General features: G+C 40.0%; 1 protein-coding gene across 2 annotated transcripts in view; it reads right to left on the bottom strand.

Annotated features, from left to right (window-relative positions):
* Window positions 1-564: 564 nt before the first annotated feature.
* Window positions 565-18,609, bottom strand: part of vgll4b (vestigial-like family member 4b) — a 132,904-nt gene continuing 114,859 nt past the window's right edge. For both annotated transcript variants that reach the window (XM_055648234.1, XM_055648233.1), the window contains 3 exons: window positions 15,370-15,586; window positions 10,871-10,994; window positions 565-2,965 (listed from right to left, as the gene is read on the bottom strand). In XM_055648234.1, coding sequence (XP_055504209.1) covers window positions 2,685-2,965; window positions 10,871-10,994; window positions 15,370-15,586 — 622 coding nt within the window. In that variant the 3' untranslated portion in view covers window positions 565-2,684. The remainder of the gene's footprint in view (window positions 2,966-10,870; window positions 10,995-15,369; window positions 15,587-18,609) is intronic.

Here is an 18,609-nt window from a genome sequence, read left to right as displayed (position 1 = left end):
ATTTGGCTTCTGCAAATCATCCCTAGTGTGCAGGATAGAACTGGTCGGCGTGTACTTGGATGACCAAAGGGCCTGTATCTCTAAACACTGTAAGACACTGTATCTCTAAACTAAATTTCATTCCATGTTTTCAGTTTTTAATTGTATTGTGGCATTAAACATAATGAATCAATGTTGTGATGTCATTGGTTTAAGCATAGGTGGCAAGGGCATCTTTGAAGTCATGTATACTGGCCTCTCAAACAGAATTGAGCAATTTTAGGAGAACTTTGCTTTTTTCTATGGGTTGAGGTTTTGTTTACTGTTGTTAGGGAATTTCTGATTCTAACAGTTTAGATGACTCCAGTTCCAATGGTTGGATTACTGACCTTATGGTGTGAAATAGCACAGGCATTTACACAGAATTAATTTACCTCGTGAGTTCTCAGCTCAAACAGTACACCAAGCTCTTCACAATAATAACACCTAGAAGAACATAATTTTTACCACAGCAACATCAGTTACTTTACGATCCACGATTGTTGATCTACAAACCCAATCACAATGAAATTGCAAGAATCAATATGATTTAAGAGCACTTTATTGTTCTTTGAGGCTACTTTAAGTACAAAAAGTGGCCCGTCAAAAGCTTTTTTTTTCCATTTTGGGTGAAACAAGGCCGCAAACAAGAGGGATAGAGTTCAAATTTACAAACTGAAACGAACAGCAAGTACATTGTAGACATTTCAGATGTCCCTAATAATGAAAATTGTCCCTAGATTTCATACATTTCAGAACATTTTGGTCTATACATTTCAGAACATGTTGACGTCTCCACAAAATTTATAATTAGTCCACAATCCCTGGATTGTTGTTTGTATTCTTGTTCAGTTGTCTCGTATATTTTTATAAAAACAGCCAAGTGACCAGACGCATAGAGTTCACAGACAGCATCTACAGCCTTCTACCAATGTAATGCTCAGTAGCCTGTAGCAGTAATGAACTAGTGGCTATTAATACTAATGCAGTGTTTCCATAGATAACTGTGTTCCTGCACTTTTACCTTATATCAGACAAATCTACACCAAACAAAAAAGATCAACTTTTTTTTCTCTAAACAAAAAAAAACTGCATGATTACAACAAAAAGGATAGGGAAAATTAAATAGCTACACATCATTAACAAATTAATTGTTCCTCAAAAAATACCTAAGAATTTTGTTTGTACATTCTTTACGCACAGCGTAATGATGGTCTTATAGTTACCTATATAAAAAGAGTTCATTTAGTGATTTACCTACAGAGTAGGGTACTGAATGCCAAAGCGGACCAGCGGTAACTGCCCAGTAAGGTGGCGATGAAATGTGTACGGTTTTTTACTGGGGCGACGGAATGTATGGGCATGTGTGACTTTGTCTAAATTGGGAAGCTATAAAGCATTACACAGCTCCTTCCTGTACCTCTGCCTCTCGTAGTTGGGAGTAGCTATTAAAACAGCAAACAAAACAGCACTAGACTATTGGAGGAATGTACACATTGGCACAGGACTACAGTAAGCATCGAAAAAAAAATAATTAAAATTGTATTCTGCAAGCCATGACAATCTGCATCACCACATCAAAGCCCAAACACTTTAGATTTAAATAAACCGTGAAAGTCATGGGAGATAGTTTATTACTTTGTTAAGCAAATTGTATTCATTACGCAATATTAATTCAGTCATGCACAAAGCTATTGTCACCTGTACCATGGAAGTTATAATCCACTGAATATTATATGCAGGCCTTTCCCGAGGCTTTCCCCTTTTGCTGGCTTCTACCAGTGTGAACACATGCTTATATGTCATTGCGTAAAACTGTACCAGCAGTAAGTATCTAGGAATTTTACTGTTGAAAATAAACTACAATTCTGAAGAAAAAGCTCTAGTGCTCGTTATGCCTATACAATATAGATACCAGCTATTTTTTTTAAATCATGCAGCTACTTGTATAGAAGCACTATTGCCCTTCATATCTCAAATCTATTTGAACAAGCTGACAAAATACAGATGAAGGGTGCAGGGGAAAATAAAATGCCCGTGTTCTTTGAAAGAAAAATGCAGTCCAGTTGTGAGCACAAAATGTAATCTGAAGATAGAGAAAGACTTATACCTGTATGAGACTTTCCCTTCCAAAGTTGCTTTGCCTCTAAAGCACATGATACTAAGCCCTCATTGTCAGCAGTCTGCCATCTAACAAGAAAATCTGATGTAAGGTTGACAAGCAACCTCACCACTCCCCCAATAGTGCAAATCAGACATACAGTTCTTTTCAAGTATATAAACATATAAAATGACATAACAGAAAAGCATTGTAAGCAAACCACACAAATTCTAGTCAAAGAAACTAGCAGAGGCCAAAGCGTTTGGGTCAACCAATCTTAACATGGCTTTTTGGGGCAGCAGAATTGCATCAGAGGTTTCTTTGGTAACTGAGGCAGGCGATTAGGATGCTACATCATACAATGTATATGTATAGCTCCTGCTATTTCTTTTTTTAGGGCACCCTTTTGCAAATGCTAAGCAAATACACAAAAGTGTCTGTTTAAAAAAAAAATTAAAAAAAATCCCCCTTCCCCCACTTATTTAGCAGTGTTCAAGCTCAGTCAAACCATGCAGTTCACTGGGTGGAGAATGCAACGTGGTTGGTCCGCCCGCCCGCCCGCCCTTCATGAAACCACCGAAGGGGAGTGATTATGATTGACCATGTGGGAGGAGGGCGAGGATTGTCCCCTTCGTGAACCAGAATCGGGGCTGCTGGAAACTCCATCTTTGGCAGCCTTGATCTGAAGCCATGTTTCTCCGAGAGCTTTGGCAAAGTGATCATCCACTGATCCGGTGATAGAAACAGAATTCGTCACCGGCTCTGGCTGCTTGTATTTCTCCCCAAGGCTTCGGCGAAAGTGTTCTTCCACAACAGGGTCACAGGTTGTAGCAGTGGATATGGAAGCTGTCAAACAAGGCAACAAGATAAGGGGTTATTGGGATGAATGGTAGGGCAGCTGAACATTGTAGTTTAAAGCAAATGTTGTGCTTAATTTAATGGCAGAAACAAAATCCCAACGCAATTTAATCTAAACATCATGGTTAAAATACAACACCTCCCAGAGCCACTTAAATTACCTGAGGTCTGTGTGCAAATACTTCATTTGTTTTGAATCACACTTAATACTAAAAACTATCATTCAACTGCTGATTGTTCAGATTCTACAATTTTCTTTAGCAGAAAATGATTTGCAGTTTCAGCCAAACTTTATTGTTGATTTTGTATTTTGAGCTGAATTTTCAAATAAAAAGGTGAATTCATGGATGGAATACCAGCGCCAACATAAAAAGCTTTTCTTTTCATATTGTTATTTCCTCCAAACACTTATCACTGTACTGCATCAGAGTCAATATATTGTCTAGCTCCAAGCCATGAAACCCATGAAACATGTTTGGAGGGACTGCATTTGGAGATTCACACAGGCTTTTCTAAGTTCAAAGGCTCAAGGAATCTACTAAAATACCAAGTCTGCAATCAAATATGAATTGGCATTAGAAAACAGAATTTCCTTTCCCAGAACATACCGTCATAGCCAACATTGTACACATGACGGTCCTCCCATGACAGTATACAATCAGCTGGAGACCAGCTTGTTGTAATCATATACCACCACTACAAAGCAAAATATACGCTCCTGACTTCAGATATCCAGAGAATTAAGTGTGTAGGAAGGAACTGCAGATGCTGGTTTAAACAGAAGAAAGACACAAAAAGCTGGAGTAACTCAGCGGGTCAGACATCATGTTTAAGAAGGAACTGCAGATCCTGGAAAATCGAAGGTAGACAAAAATGCTGGAGAAACTCAGCACCTATGGAGCGAAGGAAATAGACAACGTTTCGGGTTGAAAACCTTCTTCAGACTCATCTCGGTCTGAAGAAAGGTCTCGACCCGAAAAGTCACCTATTCCTTTTCTCCAGAGATGCTGTATGACCCGCTAAGTCACTCCAGCATTTTGTGTCTATCTTCAACCATAGAACTAAACTACATTTCTTCTCCAAAAAAGTGTGTTTTGGAATTTGGGTTCAAGTTTCTATTTTGTCTGTGAAAAGGGAACATGATTATACTGAATGAAGTTTTATTTAATTTGGGTTTTTTTTTAAAAACTCACTTCTACTTACTGGGAACCTGCAATTCCAACTACAACATTTAACTGTAGGAACGGGGCCCTACAAAATGCAAGATGCCGGCTGGGAAGAGAACCTGTACTTTGTTGACACTGGGTGGGAGCCCTTCGTTTTGGCAGAACTGAAGGAATGCAAAACAATGCGCAACATCAGACCTGGAAATGGGCCACATTCTTGACAAAGATGGACACAAAATGCTGGATTAACTCAGCGGGACAGGCAGCATCTCTGGAGAGAAAGAATAGATGACATTTCAGGTCAAGACCCTTCCTTCTTCAGACTGAAGGCAGAAAGTTCCTTCCTACACAGATTCTTGTCAAGTTGGACCAGTGAGGAAGACTGAAATCCTGAGGACTGAGGTGAAAGGTGGCAAGGTACGCACAAGCTAAAACCATTGAAAAGATAGCTATGCTGGGGGGGGGGGGGGTGAGAGACAGCCATATAAAGCAACACTAAAACACTAAAGTAAATAGAAGGGATTTGAGAATGATACAGGTTTGGAACATATTTCCTTCGCCCCATAGATGCTGCTGCACCCGCTGAGTTTCCAAAGCATTTTTGTGTACCTTCAGGTTTGGAACATAATTGTTTATTTTTATACAACACACACACACACACACACACAGTGTTAGAATTCATGGGACATGGAATGCAGTAATGTTATGATGTCCTCGGACACCAAGCAATACAAAAGACAGGCCCATTTTTACTGCTATTAATCCATACTCCAAACAGTACATGACAAATCATTTTGAATTTCCCCCCCATTTATATTGTCTGTGATGTTTTGCCATATTCAGTATTAACTGGACAGGAGGAAAAAAATTCCAATGTTATTTTACCCGCCAAGACTTCACGGGCTCTCAGCACCGACTGCCACTAAGAAAAGACCCACAACCCTCACCACTGTGACCTGTCTGGACTCATGGCCCACAGTCCCTGCTCACTCATCTTTATAGGTGTCTTTCACAGTCAGGTTAGGAAATGCTGGCCATCGCTGCTCACTTGGAACAAGTTACAAAAGACCAATATGTCCAGACTGGTACAAATTTCTCTCAGCTAGATGCCCAGAGTGGGGAATCAAGGATCCGAGGACATGGGTTTAACGGTGAAGGGGAAAAGGTTTAATGGGAATCTGGAGGGTAACTTTCTCCACACAGAGGGTGGTGGGTGTATGGAACAAGCAGCCAGTGGAGGTAGTTGAGGCAGAGACTATCCCAAGGTTTAAGAAACAGTTTAGACAGGTACGTGGATAGGACAAGTTTGGAGGGATCTGGGCCAAACGTGGGCAGGTGGGACTAGTGCAGCTGGGACATGTTGGTCGGAGTGGGCAAATTGGGCCGAAGGGCCAGTTTCCACATTGTTTCACTCTTTGACACTATGACTAAGATCAGGAAAATCAAATGCTGCTAACACAAAACACTGCAGCTGTTGGAAATCTGAAACCATAAATAAAAATGCTTGAACCCCAGGTCAATCAGTAACTGTACAACAAGAGACACGAATTGCTGCTTCAGACTGATGATCTTTCATCAAAACTGTTCAAATGGTTAAGACATCAACCTGAGAAGCTCTCCCCCCACTCTCTCCATGACCCCCTTCACAAACAGATGTTGAGTACTTCCAGCATTTCATGTTCTTAATTTAAAATAATCTGCCAGTGTTGGACTAAAGACCACCAGTCCAGGGCAACAGTCGCAGCTGGTAGAACTGCCTCACAACGGTAGACCCACGATTGACTTTGACCCCCCTCCCCCCCACCCCCGCTACATGTGTGGAGTTTGCACGTTCTCCCTGAAACCATGCAGGTTTTCCTTTGGGTGCTCCATTTTAATCCCAGTTCCCAAAGACGTGCAAGTTTAAATGGCCTCTATAAATTGCCCCGACTGCGTTGGGAGTGGATGTGAAAGTGGGCTATGCTTGCTGTGGACCCGGTGGGCCGAACAGCCTGTTTCCATGCTGTGTCTTTCAAACAATTCACTAAATCAACAGCATTTCAAAATACAGGTTTCTTAATACTAAAAACAATTAAAGGAAAGAGACAACCAAACGATCGTCAGGGGTTATGGGGAGAAGGCAAGAGAATGGGGTTAGGAGGGAGAGATGCATCAGCCATGATTGAATGACGGAGCAGACAAGATGGGCTAAGTGGCCCAATTCTGCTCCGATTACTTATGACCCAAGATAAACTAAATGAGCTCCTTTGGGACAGGAGAGGATAGAGCAATACCTTGACGTAGCATTTCCACAGCATTATTGCAAACACTTGAAAGTAGATTTGAAAAATAAAAAAAACTAAAAGCTGCAAACATGGTAATTAAAACTGTTGCCAGAATGAAGGCTACATGACCTTGTCTGCTTTGCCTGGAGATTATGCTGGCTCTCATTCTTTATATACAGCACCAGATTGTTATTTTAGACCCTTGCAACATCAGAATATATTTCATTTTATATATTAATGCTCAAATCATTGCAACCTCATTGAATTTTTAAATTTTAGGGTAGAAATCAAGAACCAACTAATAATACTAGGAATATCAGAACAAAGCCTAACATTTACAACAACCCAAATAAACTTTATCGACTATAGTATAATAACTGGGAAAAAATTAATATTAAAATTTTGGAAAGGTCCTATAACCCCCACAATTAAAATGGGGATTGTGGAAATGTCGGAGACCTTACATTTGGAAAGAATCAGACTTGTCTTAATGGACAAACAAGAACTTTTTCATCAGAATATGGTCTCCATTCATTGACTACTTGAAGGGGCAGACTGGCTCGGCACGTGAACATGACTGAAACTCGAATTAAGGATCAGATGAAAAGTTATACTTTATAATTTACGAACTTATCTCCAAAGTTGTATTTTTAGTAAATTATTCCATTCTTCTTTATCATGCTTTTTAATTTTTTTATTTCTCTTTCTTATTTTCTATCTATATTAAAAAAAATATTAGAAGCAGAGTTAATATCAATCGATAATATTAGTAATGTAGGAATGATATACACTAAATGTTTTTAATATGATATGTACCTGGCTATAATAAAAAGATTATTTAAAAAAAAAGAAATCAAGAACCAATAACATACATTTATATGCAGAATATTAATCAATTGAAGGGAAGAGTTTTTAAATTCCTTTAGTCCAAGAAAAGACCTGGTAATGACATAAACGGCTAGAAATATTTCTCAAACACTATGAAGTAAGGAAGTAGCTATTGGCTTTAATTCTCAAATAACTAGCATTGAATGATATTTATTGTAAGTGTAGGTGATGTATCTGGACTGGACTGTGAGAAAGTATCAAACCTACACAACGGGTACAATTGAGAACCAGTAAGATCACGACTTCCCAATTTCTCCAGATTTTCTCGTTGAAATTGAAGTAAACTGCTGATGTAACCAGAACAGAAAGTTTGTCTTGGATCCCACCCAACAACAGCTCGTATTTATATGGAGCCACGAGGAGAGTAACATTTCCCAAGGAACTATCATAAACATTAAAAATAATTTTGTAACGCAGGGATATATTAGCACGGAAGATTAAAAGCGTAAGAAGGAACTGCAGATGCTGGTTTACACCGAAGGTAGACACAAAATGCTGGAGTAACTCAGTGGGCCAGGCAGCATCTCTGGAGAGAAGGAAAGGGTGACGTTCAGACTTCTGAAGAAGGGTCTCGACCCAAAACGTTACCCATTCCTTCTCTCCAGAGATGCTGCCTGTCCTGCTGAGTTACTCCAGCTTTGTGTCTACTTACATTCAAATTCCTGAAGAAGGGACTCGACCTGAAACGTCACCTATTGCTTCCATGCATCCTGGGATGTCAGGACTGTCTTATGAAGAAAGACTGGATAGACTTGGTTTATACTCTCTAGAATTTAGGAGATTGAGAGGGGATCTTATAGAAACTTACAAAATTCTTAAGGGGTTGGACAAGCTAGATGCAGGAAGATTGTTCCCGATGTTAGGGAAGTCCAGGACAAGGGGTCACAGCTGGATAAGGGGGAAATCCTTTAAAAGAGATGAGAAGAACTTTTTTCACACAGAGAGTGGTGATCTCAATCTCTGCCACAGAGCTTTGAGGATTTGATGGCTATATTTAAGAGGGAGTTAGATGTGGCCCTTGTGGCTAAAGGGATCAGGGGGTATGGAGAGAAGGCAGGTACGGGATACTGAGTTGGATGATCAGCCATGATCAATTGAATGGTAAGGGCCGAATGGCCTACTCCTGCACCTAATTTCTATGTTTCTATGTCTATGTTTCTATGCAGAAGATTAAAATCTCAGTCGAAAGGAGGGAAAAGGATATTGTGATATCCAAGTTGATGCAATTCCAGAGCTTCGGGCTTTGATGGCTGAAGACACAGCAACAGTGGAGCAGTTAAGGTTGGGGATGCGTATGCAGTTAGAATGGATACGTGGAGGTATCCAGAAGAGCCACAGGACTGGAAGTGATTACTGATCTAGCGATTGAGAAGAACTTGGGAGATGTTTGATAACCTAAACAAGGACAAGAACTATATTTGATTGAACAATGGAAGTTCAAGGTAACAAATGAACACTCTGAATGAACACATGTTTTGAATAACTTCCAGTTTACAAAGGATAGAGCACAAGAGGCAGACCGTGGGTTGTGTATAGAATCTACAGATAACAAAGACAAGGAGCAGGGAGACAGGGTCAAGGAAGACCTAATGAGGGAAACATTTGAAGTCTGAAGCTCACCTCAGGGTTGAATATTACATCAAGATTGCAAACAATCTGATTCAGTCTCAAACAGTTTCTAATAATAAGGGTGGAACAGTGGCTACACAAGGAATGTCAAATACATTTGCTTGATCTTCATAATTCTAGACGAAGGATTATTGTTCATCTAGTATAAGATTCGAGGCATGCACTTGGACATTCCTGTTTACATCTCCATCAGAATTTACCAGATTTATAGTTGTTTCCTGTTTCACCCACATGCAAACCATCCAGTTTTTATTTGCTGGTATGGATTGATTGTCATCGATCTCATAATGCTGGGCTTGGTCTTTGAAATACAGCGACCCTCCATATAACAGAGGCGCTGCGCCCTAGAAAATTAACTGCATTGTGATTATTTTGTAGCGTGAAGCTACATGGTCTGTACATGCGACTCCAGCAGCACAAGTTGGAAGAAAATGTTTTGTGCCGTTTACTTTTTCTTCACATAAATCCTCTAACAACAAATTTTATTCTGTATCTCAAATTGTTGGGGAGTGGTGTGTAGATTTTGAATGGTGAATTTCCAAAAATGCAGGGGTGGCCTGGAACTATATTCTGCTTTCTCCTATTGTTTCATGTCAACAGTTGAATATTATTAGAATAGATTATCAGTGGTTATCTTAATCAAATCTTACACAGTTGTTATTCTAGTAGCCAGCCAGCCAGCCAGCCTTTTGAACTCAGGACAAAGCAATTTTTCTACTGCAAAATTTCCTAGTGCAACTTGACCGGTTCCCTCGGGTAGAATCAGTGGTAAAGAAGACGACGATATTCAAGCAAGCTTGGAGGAGCCCGTGCCAAAAGCAGGATTTCACAAGGTAGGCTATCAGCAACTTAGAAACATGAAATGGGATGAAATGGAATAAATGGGAAATAATGTTATGTGACACAAGACAATAGGAAGAAGTCCTCATGGGAAGGAGTAAAAAGACGAGAGACACAAAAAGCTGGAGTAACTCGGCATCTCTGAAGAAAAGGAATAGGCGACGTTTTGGGTCGAGACCCATCTTCAGATGGAGAGGCCTTTTGTGGTAGGTTTCTAACAGTATGCAATTCTCAATGAGGAATGAAGACTCCCTTCAATATTCAAAGAGGGAAGTAACGAGATGAGGGTAGTAGAGGCGAGGGTAACTAGGTTTTAATCACACTGTTGCCATTACACTCCATTTAATCCCCGAACACTAGAATATTGTACCAGGTATCAGAATACATTCCACCTGAAAAGATGACATCAGCTTTGCTTCTGTACTGATCAGCTGTACACAAACCAGAGCTATTCACCAGGCAACTCGGGAAACTTGAAATAGTATAGAACCTAAAACGGTTAACTTTTTTGACACCAGATGAAAGCGCTTAGTAGAAAAATGGATTTCCTGATAATGTTTTAAATTCTACTTCAATTTTGACGAGAACACCATTTTATTTCTTCAGTGGGCGTGCTGAAACAACAGTGCAAGTTGAAAGCCACAGGAGAAATGTGAAAGATCTTTTCTCATGACCTATATTGGCTGTAGCTGAAGCCCAGATGCAATGGGTCTGCTTTGTTAATTCACATTCACTTGGCACTATGGTACCATATTGTTGCCAGTTGCAGGGACTATCCAAAACCAAAAGTTGCCCATGTAAAAGCTACTTTTCCCGCATACAGACAGCACTATATTTTAGTCGAGACAGAAATGCTTTGTCAACCACTTTAAGCATTTGATAAGAAATCTGTACTAACTTAATTGTACAAATTTGGTCATTTTGGCCCAACACAAAAAACTTGGTTCATCTGAGGCTCCTTTACTTGAAGAGCAAATGTTGAAATGATCAAGGAAATCGCTGCACAGATGGCAAATACTGTACTTTTAAAAATAAAAACAGAGCCTAAGGGCATGACTGGATACAGTTAGGTTGCTTGCATAAACAGGACTGAAAATGCAACTTACAATTGGAGGGTCTCCTGTAGCTTTGGGGCATTGCTGGAACACAACCATTGTGAGCAATAGGGCAATGGGAAAGGTTGCAGTTACGATTGTTACCAGATGCACATGTAATTACGGACGGCCGATTCTGAACAGACAAAAACAGTGCATTAGTGCAGTTCCAATCAACAATTAAACACTTAATTATAGCTTTCATGAAACCCTGAATGCATGGCACTGGAGTCCAAAGATTATCATGAAATAATGACACCGCATTGGTTGCTTTCCTAAACATATAAATAAATCCATTTGTTATTGAGTAATTTGGCATAGCTTTTCAATATAATCTAACATTTATCCATTCCATTTTGGTAAAACACAGGATTTATACAAGATCAAAAGAATTAACAGGTAACTCTAGACTGAAGTTTTACAAAGAACTAACCACCGGCAAGGTCAGCCTTGTTTTGCCTGCTTGCCGGTGAACAGGAGTGCTGTATACTTGCTACGTATTTAGATGCGCCAATTTGGTTCATTATTGTGACTCACACAATTACGACCAAGCGGATTTGATGCATAAACTAGGCTTAAAAGCCATTCTACTCTGTTGACGTGGTGCTATTTTCAGATGATACAGCAGTCCCCTTAAATCAGCATGATTGAATGCAAAAGATGTAACAACATGGATGGCACCGTGACCCAGCGGTACAGTTGCTACCTGACAGCGCCAAGGACCCGGATTCCATCTTGACTACGGGCGCTGTCTGTACGGAGTTTGTACATTTTCCCCGTGAGCTGCATGGGTTTTTCCCGAGACCTTCGGTTTCCTCCCACACTCCAAAGACGTACAGATTTGTAGGTGAATTGGCTTGGTGCAAATGTAAAAATTGTCCCGAGCGTGTGTAGGATAGTGCTAATGTGCGGGGATCGCTGGTCAGTGTGGACTCGGTGGGCCGAAGGGCCTGTTTCCATGCTGTTTCTCTAAACTAAACCCAAAAGAGTTGGGTCAGTCTCTGGATAGCACTTCCCTCTTAATCAAGAGCCATGATATTGCTAATTCTTGTCTGAGAAACTCTACCACATGCAAGCCATCTGCCACGTCGACCAATAACCACATTCCAAAACCTTTGACTTAATGAAAATGCAAAGAGCGTTTTTTTTTAAATGCAAGATACCTTCTCGTAGGAAACTATTTACATCATGAAAGAAAGTACTGGAATAACTCAGTGGGTCAGGCTAGATTTCAGGTCGGGACCCTTCAGACCCATGCAGTCCAATTATACCTTTTTTTCAAATTTAGATAACAGACCATTTGTGAAGCTCATAAGGAAGAAATTCAGAAAAACTCAGACACAGCTGGACATCCCTAATGTCGACAGCGTTTATCAGTCTAAACTGGAAAAGTAGAGATTCTCATTTATCCCCCAATCTCTTTTTTCACAAAGACTAAAATAAAAAGGAATTCCAGACCACGGCAAGGAGTTTAATCGGCTTCAAAAGATGTTTTAAATCCCCCCCAAATTACTAACTGGGATATTTAAGGTACTTATCCCGTCTATCCTTGCCCTACCCTTCCTCTGTATTTCATGCAATTTGTTTTAAGCCTTGTGCTATGTTTATTATTGAAAAACAATATTAATTTTGCATGCCAGACTGGTCATTAAACATGTAATTTATAGGGCACATTTAAATAGCACTTTGAGTTTAGAATGATTCTAAACGTTTCATAGGTTATAGGAGTAGAATTAGGCCATTCGGCCCATCAAGTCGACTGCTTTCAGAACCATCAAAGTATTGTCAATGCTTTAGTAATAGGGAAGCATGTTGGTTTATGGGGGGTGTGGTTAGATGGAATGTAGTAAGCACCGTACACATTTTTTCAGCAATCGAACTGGCTGCATCCAGTTTATCCGGGCACTGATCCCACTGCCAAATGCATTGATCAGTGGAGTTTGGGCAAGGATTGGGTCCTAATGTCAGTTAAGGACCCAATCTGAAATTAGTTGGCAATGAGGTTACCTCATTCGGGAATCTTCAGCAGCTCCACTAACCTAACAATGGTAGGCGGTGAAACTCTTTACATCCCCTGAAAAAACATTCTGTGGAAGGATGCTCTTCCAGTGCAGGACTTGTACTCAATCCTTCATCTTCCATAAGTCAAGCTATTGAATTCTAGCCAAGAGTCAATTTTAATTAGAACTGATGCTCAAATCTCAAGCAACTCCCATTGGTGCAGCAACAAATCTGGACACAAAAGTTGGAAAGATTAGGGTTTGTAGCAAGGTTTCATTGGCATCCATTCGAACGAGTAAGTTTGGCTGAAGAATAGATGTTCACCAGAGAACTCCCTTTGTCCTTTACAAACAATGCCATGGGATCTCCGCTGGAAACCATCGATTTGTTTTAACCGCATCTCTAATGCTGCATCTTTTCTTCAATATTGAATGAGTTTTGTAAAACTAATCACCTAGGTGTTCCCCTGTTCAGCAGTGCTCTTTTATAAGAGGGGAATTGCAGTAACATTGCATTTAAATACCATTTGCCGTGCGTTTCATGAAACTGAATATAATGCGGATGCTGCAGTGTTTCTATTATGGCTGCAATGGTCTCTGTTAAATAGCAGGGGTGAAAATTCACATTTCAAACACAGTGAATTTGATTTCCCCCATTCTCACCAGCTCTTTGTATTATCCTGAGCCACGAGAAACTCCACTATACTAGTAACATTTTACATTTGTCCCACAGCAGGACAAATATGATCAGTTTAGTTTCGAGGTACAGCGCAGAAACAGGCCCTTCGGCCCACCAAGTCCACACCGACCAGCGATCCCCGCACATTAACACTACCCTACACATACGAGATACAATTTACACATACACCAAACAAATAAACCTACAAACCTGTACTACTTTGGAGTGTGGGAGGAAACCGAAGATCTCAGAAAAACCCAAGCAGGTCACAGGGAGAACGTACAGACTCCACACAGACAGCACCGGTGGTCAGGATCAAACCGGGTCTGGGAGAGTAAAGCCCGTCCCACTTTCCCGAGTTACTCACGAATTCTCCCGAGTTTTCCCCTTGATTCAAACTCGGGGAATGTCCGTAGCGAGTCCGTGGATATATCGTAGCGGCTCGTAATGCCAGCCGTAGGAACTCGAGGCATCAGGTAAGTCGGGACGTTTTTTCAGCATGTTGAAAAATATCCACAAGTTTAAAAAAAAATAGCCCCGAGTACCTACGGCTGGCTATTACCGTAATTCTCAGAGTTTGAATCAAGGGGAAAACTCGGGAGAACTCGTGAGTAACTCAGGAAAGTGGGTCAGGGGCCAAAAGCGGCAACTCTACCCCTATGCCACCGTGCCACCCCAAATGCAGTTACAAACAACCCCTGCGCCCCTAATTCATATATGCCATTTTTATTCTTTAACACCATTTCTGAAGGAGAGCTTACCATGCACAACTTACCGGAAAATACAAATGAAGTAACCTAAATTTATCTCGAACTATTCATCAATTCAGAACCCCTAGTGGTATAAGAACCTGCTTTTGAAGTGCAGTTATGGGTGACTTTAGAAGGAATTTTAGCATCCAACTTTCAAATTAAAATTCTGCAGTCATGTGATTGAGAACTTGTCATTTGCTCATGGTTCAATTAACAATGCCCAATCTTCATCAAAAAGACATGCATCAGCATGTTTTTAAAACTCACATATGGTCGTATGCTCAGTTTAAATTTTAGACTTTGGAGATCCAGTGCTGAAACAGGCCCACTGAATCCGCACCAACCTGCGATCATCCCATACACTATCCTACACACTAGGGACAATTAAACAATTTTACCAAAGCTAATTAATCTACAAAACCTGCACGACATTGGAATGTGGGAGGAAACCGGAGCACCCATGGTCAGGTTCGAACACGGGTCTCCGGTGCTGTAAGGCAGCAGCTCTACCGCTACACCACTGTGCCTCCGTGCATTCATCCAACCAAAGGCACCTCTGCCCATAATGTCACTGAAGCAACAACCTAGCCCATGCTCTGGCAATGGGAGGAACACAGAATCCACCAACAGGAGATGCGTGCTGCCAATCAAGCCAAATCAACACTAGGAGATGCTGCCTGTCCCGCTGAGTTACTCCAGCATTTTGAGTCTATCCAAGATATGACTATAGTCGTCAGAAAAACTATAATACATTGCCTGGCAATGGGTCTTTTACAGTTCTACTTTAGTGGCAGTGCTACTACACTGAGCAAAGGCCAAATTACAATGTGTATGTTATCTACAGATTTGTTGACGAATGTGGATGGCACAGAAACAAAGTTGCTTGCGAGATGAATATTATTAATACTAGATAATTTAAAAAAATCAAATACCCGTGAAAATAAATGAATAGATGAATAGTTCAGCCTTCTGATTCTCCGAAGATATGTCAATACTCACGAGAGCAAAACTAATTCCCAATAGACAGATTTTGTTAAGATAGATTTTGTTAAGGACAAAAGCAAAAAGGTCCGTTCATACCTGCTGTCGTTCCACGCCAATGCTGACTGTCCGAGTTGCATCCATGCTATTTTTGGTCAGTGCTAGAGGCTGTTCCATTGACATACTTGCTAGTCCTATGCCAGCATAGGCATGATTGCTGAGATGGCTCATGGTTGACATTGCGGCACGTTCTATCGGGCTCCGGCTTCGCTCTCGTTGGGGATCTTTACGAAAGTCCCCGTTGACAGGCTTGCTCCTGTAAATGGTTATTCTGTTAGTATTTTGCTGGATAGATAATGCCACCAGAAAACAAGCTAAAACTAACGTGCAGTCATTTTGAAATGCTTCTCTGATAGTAGAACCATTGAATTCTCTGTTGTTCACAACTTGTGCTGACAAATACAAATGGCACGGGCTTGGTGCGAAGGGTTGATTGGAAGGGTGAGGAATGCTACTTGCTATAAAATTAATAAGATCAGCAGCAGGAAAACACTGATCAATTGACTGATATGACATATTCCAGTGGATAGCATGCAAATAATCAAGCAGGCCAAATCCCAAATTTTGTTTCATTCATTTCTGCAAATATAAAATTCAAGGAGCCATTCAACAACAGATTTGGAGAGAACTAAATGTATGTGATCTCACTACTATTGGCCAGGTTGGACTGTACGTTTGAGTTACAATTGATTATCATGAGCATTCTGTACAAATTAAAAAGATTATGTTGCGAAACAATTTAACGGGTACAATAGATTGAATTCTCTCTTAATGACGAGGCTTTTGTTAAATAGACCAGGTCTCCATAGTGTTAATTTTGAAGAGTTGTTGGCATTCACAAATGAAAATCTTTAATTACTGGAACTCCAGCATTGCTTTTGTTCAACTAAAAAGTGCCATTTCAATAGCCACAAGCTTTTACTTAAAAAACAAAGACATCTGATCTTTATTTTCTTTTGCTAGTATTTTTTGACCTTTTTTGTCACGAGCAGTCAGTATAAATATTATACAGGAACACACGGTGTGTGGTTTGCAGTGAGATACTTAGGCAAATACACAGGCACAGAAAGATCAACTCTTAACCTCCAAGCACGGCATAAAACCACCTAACTGACTGGGACAATATCTGCTCTGTTGAATTACGAGCTCAAAGTAAGTGGGACAAGTCAAACCTACGTCTTAACAAAATGCAGTTACATGCTGGAAGCCCCTTAAAATCTAACTTTTCGCAAGAAAATGTAATTCGACCGGGTATAGAATTCAATAAATTTAGGAAAATTGAATAGGCATTAAAAAGGCATATTTTATCTCTGAACATAATATTCTTTCTCAGGGAAATGTTTCCCTTCAGCTGACCTCAATATTTTCTAATGTAAAAGTCATACAGTGCCCTCCATAATGTTTGGGACAAAGACCCATCATTTATTTATTTGCCTCTGTACTCCACAATTTGAGATTTGTAATAGAAAAAAATCACATGTGGTTAAAGTGCACATTGTCAGATTTTAATAAAGGCCATTTTTATACATTTTGGTTTCACCATGTAGAAATTACAGCAGTGTTTATACATGGTCCCCCCATTTCAGGGCACCATAATGTTTGAGACACAGTAATGTCATGTAAATGAAAGTAGTCGTGTTTAGTATTTTGTTGCATGTCCTTTGCATGCAATGACTGCTTGAAGTCTGCGATTCATGGACATCACCAGTTGCTGGGTGTCTTCTCTGGTGATGCTCTGCCAGGCCTGTATTGCAGCCATCTTTAGCTTATGCTTGTTTTGGGGACTAGTCCCCTTCAGTTATCTCTTTAGCATATAAAAGGCATGCTCAATTGGGTTCAGATCGGGCAATTGACTTGGCCACTCAAGAAATGACAATTTTTTAGCTTTGAAAAACTCCTTTGTTGCTTTAGCAGTACGTTTGGGATCATTGTCTTGCTGCAGAATTAACTGCCGGCCAAAGAGTTTTGAGGCATTTGTTTGAACTTGAGCAAATAGGATGTGTCTATACACTTCAGAATTCATTATGCTACTACCATCAGCAGTTATATCATCAATGAAGATAAATGAGCCAGTAACTTCAGCAGCCATACATGATTTTTTTCTATTACAAATCCCAAATTGTGGAGTACAGAGGCGAATAAATAAATGATGGGTCTTTGTCCCAAACATTATGGAGGCGCTGTATTTTTGAAGAGCAATGTGACTATTGCTGACTGAAAGTATTGTGGACTTTAAAGTAGTCTAAAGTGCACTGGACCCATATGATCAGTGATATGCCCATTACTTTCTTTGAACATGCATTTTAATATTTTTTTCTCTCTCACACTATGGAAAAATACATTGATGCTAATTAAAAACTTCTGGGCGTGAATACTCAGTAGGCAGGGAGGAGCATCCTGCGGGAAGGGTACAAAATTGGTGGATGTAATATTCGGGGAATGCTGATGAACAGAAATGTAATATAAATCACAACCACAGTGGTAACCCTTGGACGTGGAGGCTATGCTACACCATAAAATGCACAAGCAAAACTTGAACATTCAAGTCTTGATCGCATTACTACTTGATTTTTGGATTCTTTCTGTACCCTTCAGTAGCACTTAATTTTATTTTCTCTCCGTCCGGTTCACTAATGGGTGCTTTACTTGCCACTATTATTGGGCTTGTGATTTAACTGATTCTCTCCAGATTTATATTATGTGAAAGAAATTTAAGTCATTTCAATGTACAGTGCCCTCCATAATGTTTGGGACAAAGACCCATCATTTATTTATTTGCCTCTGTTCTCCACAATTTGAGCTTTGTAATATTAAAAATCACATGTGGTTAAAGTGCACATTGTCAGATTTTATTAAAGGCCATTTTTATACATTTTGGTTTCACCATGTAGAAATTACAGCTGTGTTTATACATGGTCGTCCCATTTCACAGACTTCAGGCAGTCATTGCATGCAAAAGATATGCAACAAAATACTAAACATCATTCATTTACATGACATTGCTGTGTCCGAAACATTATGGTGCCCTGAAATGGGGGGGACTATGTATAAACACTGCTGTAATTTCTACATGGTGAAACCAAAATGTATACAAATGGCCTTTATTAAAATCTGACAATGTGATTTAACCACGTGATTTTTTCTATTACAAATCTCAAATTGTGGAGTACAGAGGCAAATAAATAAATGATGGGTCTTTGGCCCAAACATTGTGGAGGGCGCTGTGGGTAAACAATTTGCAAAGATGAAAGTACAATAAAAATAACTTTTGACAATGTC

This window comes from Leucoraja erinacea, chromosome 16 (assembly GCF_028641065.1).
Source record: "Leucoraja erinacea ecotype New England chromosome 16, Leri_hhj_1, whole genome shotgun sequence".
NCBI lineage: Eukaryota > Metazoa > Chordata > Chondrichthyes > Rajiformes > Rajidae > Leucoraja > Leucoraja erinaceus.
This window is presented reverse-complemented; position numbering and strand designations above follow the sequence as displayed.